At 42.7% G+C, this 3,942-nt stretch overlaps 1 protein-coding gene across 14 annotated transcripts in view; it reads right to left on the bottom strand.

The window, feature by feature from the left end:
• Clip1 (CAP-Gly domain containing linker protein 1) overlaps positions 1 to 3,711 on the bottom strand; it is an 88,194-nt gene extending 84,483 nt beyond the window's left edge. For all 14 annotated transcript variants that reach the window (XM_026784208.1, XM_026784212.1, XM_013349947.2 and 11 more), the window contains exons 1-2: positions 3,519 to 3,711; positions 304 to 848 (exon numbers count right to left, since the gene is read on the bottom strand). In XM_026784208.1, coding sequence (XP_026640009.1) covers positions 304 to 848; positions 3,519 to 3,603 — 630 coding nt within the window. In that variant the 5' untranslated portion in view covers positions 3,604 to 3,711. The remainder of the gene's footprint in view (positions 1 to 303; positions 849 to 3,518) is intronic.
• Between the last annotated feature and the right edge of the window lie 231 nt (positions 3,712 to 3,942).

Below are 3,942 nucleotides of genomic sequence, written 5' to 3'. Positions count from 1 at the left end.
GGCTCACAACCATCTGTAAAGAGGTCTGGTACCCTCTTCTGGCCTGCAGACATGCACACAGACAGAATATTGTATACTAAATAAATAAATAAATAAATATTTAAAAAAAAAAAAAAGATTTATGTTTAAAAAACAAATTAGTGTGGTGGAAGGAAGCATAATGAAGAGCATTGCTGCAGCCTGGGCTACAAAGAAAGACCTTATCTCGAAGAACAGAAGGAGGAACAATTAGAAGAGGAGGAGGATGTTAAAATGGACAAGTGAAGGACCAGTGGCCACAGTGACTTGTGCACACCAACTCACCAACACCCTGTCTCCGATCTTGAGTTCCCGCTCTCCTTTCTTGACGGAGCCAGCCTCTGAAAGGTTGGAGATTGACTCACTGGCAGTTTTCGTAAGGTTGCTGATTTGTGATGGAGTTGAAGTTTCTTTTGCTGTTGACTGGGATGATTTATGGGGAATATTTGAGGGAGTGGCTGCAGCAGTGGACAGAGGTGAAGCAGTTCTGACAGGAGCTGTCTGCAGGCCATTGGCTTCATCTTCTGCTTGCACCTTCCTTGTTAACTTTGAAGGCCGGGTAAATATACCCTTTAAAGGTTCACACTGGAAATACCGAACTCCTGCCACCGAACCATCATTCTTTCCTATGGGTTCATCCAAAACAATCCCAGCCCACTGGCCTGGTGCAAATTGAGTTTCCCCAAGAAACTGGATAAATCCAGGCTTATTGCCATTCACCCAAACACGTTCTCCAACTCGAAAGTCATCCACAAATTCATCTTGGGCCTCAGAGGATGGAGGGCCTGCGGCTTTTTCACTGGGTGCTGTCTTCTCCACTGGAGCTGCAGCTGAAAACAAAGGGTTAGAAAGACCCAACATCATAATCAACAGTTACCTTTTAACTTAAAGAAAAACACAGAGTGGGCTGGAGAAACTGCCCAGTGGTTATAAGCACTTGGTTGCTCTTGCAGGGGGACCCAGGTTCAATCCCTAGCACCCACATGGTGGCTCACAACTGTCCATAATTCCAGTTCCAGGGATCTGACATTCTTTCTCTGCTGGCCCCAGACACCCATACACATAAATAGTAATAATAAAAAAAAAAAACTTTAGGCCGGGCTGTGGTGGTGCACACCTTTAAAGCCAGCACTCAGGAGGCAGAGACAGGCGATCTCTGTGAGTTCGAGGCCAGCCTGGTCTAGAGAGCAAGTTCCAGGGCAGGATCCAAAGGTACAGAGAAACCCTGTCTCAAAAAACCAAAGCCAAAAACAAAAAAACAAAAAGTTTTAAACCTAAAGAGAGAGAAAAGAATAGCAATATGAACAGACCATGACTTGTTGAACAAATTTTGTGTTGGTCTGTTTTTAAGCAAGGAGGCAGAACACAGTCAAAACCATGAGCTGCGGAGTGAAATTTATTCTACTTTTGCAATTAAGACTGGATATCATTAAGGCAAGAAAAAAAGTTCTGAGTTCATGGCCACCCCACTCCCTTCCTGAACACTTCAGGAATACCTGTCAGATCCACTAAGACCCATTCATTCTCATATCAGAGTATGTCACGCCAACAAAACTCAGATCATTTAACCAGATATGGAGTCATGCTTGACAGATGAAAGAATTTGGGGCTAAGGCCTCTGCCATCTCTATAGTAACACTATTACCTCCTTTGAGGTGGAGGTAGAATCACAGTGTAAACAAAAAGATAGCAAAATGCCCTGGGAAGGCAAAATACTTTAGTGCAACCTCTGTCCTATCATAAAGATAACAGTTAACATGCCAGAAATGTGTATTTACACTGAAAGCATCCATTCAGTCATCCAATAAGGATTTTTTAAATATTTAGTGTAATTTGGAAAAGTGCACATTCCTAACCAGACTATCATGATCTCAGGATGTGACACAACCTCCCTGATTTAATTTCTTCCCCTGTAGGGAGGCAGTGGCAACTCTCCTGAAGGCACTTAAAAAAAATTAAATGACTTAGCCAGGCGATGGTGGCGCATGCCTTTAATCCCAGCATGGTCTACAGAGCTAGTTCCAGGACAGGCTCCAAAGCCACAGAGACACCCTGTCTCGAAAAACCAAAAAAAAAAAAAAATTAAATGACTTAATGTATTTCTTCACCCTCTGCATATTTAAGCAGCCCCTGCGTGTCTCTAGGACTAGTTCAAGGTATTGTTCTCTGCCAGGAAGCAAAACAAGACAGCACAGTCTATGCCCTCATACAGGTCAGAGAGACAAGAACGCCGGTAGCCTGAGTGCTGCGGAGAAGATGAGCCCCACACACACCCAAGAGTTGACATTAGGCTGAGGCCTAAGTGCCAAAAAAGTGTAAGCAAAACTGGGAGAAAACCCGAACTGTGAGCAACACTTTTGTGTTATTTGTAAACTCCCAGCCTAAGGCCATTTGTTTTGCAGCGGTTCTCAACCTTTCACAGGGTCATCTAAGACCACCAGAAAACACAGATATCTACATTACAATTCATAACAGCAGCAAAAACAATTATGAAGTAGCAATGAAATAATTTTATGGTCACCTCAACATCAGGAACTGTATTAAAGGGTTGCAGCATTGAAGTTGAGAACACTATGTTAGAGCCACCTGCATGGACTGAATCACATGTACATAAAATGTCTGGGAAAAGCTTCCTCACTGGCTTGAAAGCCAACTACAGCTCAGTTAGTGTCATAAAATCTTTAGAGTAGACTACTGTTTGTTTGTTTATAATTCCATGGAGAAAGATCTGGAAAAATTAAGAGAAATCAAAATACCTTCTTAATACTACAGGGATCAAATAACTCAAGTGACTTAACTTGACAATTACTTTAACTACTCACACTAAATCAACTAATTTAAGAAAGGATAACCTCCAAAAATGTGATTTTTAAGAATTCTCCATCTGCCAGACTATGGTGGTGCGTGCCTTTAATCCCAGAACTCGGGAGGCAAGCAGGTGGATCTTTCTGAGTTTGAGGCCAGCCTGGTCTACAAAGTGAGTTCTAGGACAGCCAGAGCTACACACAGAAACCTTGTCCTGGAAATAAAAGAAGAATTCTAGCTCTGAGTGGCTGTGTGTGGCTCACTAGGTAATTTGCTCGGAGGACTTTAGGTTGGTGCATCAGCATAAAGAAAGGGGGGGGGGGGTGCAGAGACAGGAAAGTCCCTGGAGTTCAACAGACAGCTACCCTAGCCTCCATGTCCAGTTCCAGGTTTAGTGTCTCGAAAGCTGGGTGGAGAACAACTGAAGAACATACCTAACATGACCCTGACCTCCAGAGATGCATGGAAGGTGAGTGTGCATGCACACATGGACACACAAGTTGTGTTGTTGTTCTTTGTTTTGCTCTGTATTTTCTTTTCCAAAGAAAGGATTTCTCTGCATAGCTGTGGCAGTCCTGGAACTAACTCTGTAGACCAGGCTGGTCTCCAACTCAGAGATCCATCTGCCTCTGCTATGCAGAGAAACCCTGTCTCAAAATGAAATAATATTTAAAAAAATAAAAAGTAAACATTACCAGCGGCAGGTGTCTTCAAGGCTGTGCTTCCAGGCTTAAAGATCTTGGTAGGGGCCTTCAGCCCGCTTGGTTTTAGCATACTCATTTTCTTGGAGGGTCAGACGGCTCTCCCTTGTTGGTACCACTATCTTTCCCCAATCATCCATACAAATGTGGGTGTTTCTATAGAGAACTTAGTCTCTCGATTAAACCTGAAAAGAGAAACATATCAGGAGAAAGAGAACAGGGACAATAGTTAGTCCAAATTCCAAACTGGGTACATTAGTAATGCATTCTTTTATTTAATCTAGGTAAGAGAATCACAGGAAGTCATCATTTTGTTGTTTGGGTTGTTTTGGTTTTTGTTTTTTTTTGTGGGGGGTGCTTCTGGAGAACTCACTACTTTTTAAGAATATAAAGGAACTCTAAGAAAAGTGTTTCCCGG

The sequence above is a fragment of the Microtus ochrogaster genome, chromosome 2 (genome assembly GCF_000317375.1).
Source record: "Microtus ochrogaster isolate Prairie Vole_2 chromosome 2, MicOch1.0, whole genome shotgun sequence".
NCBI lineage: Eukaryota > Metazoa > Chordata > Mammalia > Rodentia > Cricetidae > Microtus > Microtus ochrogaster.
The sequence above is the reverse complement of the archived record's forward strand: the minus strand, read 5'-3'. Positions and strand labels throughout refer to the sequence as shown.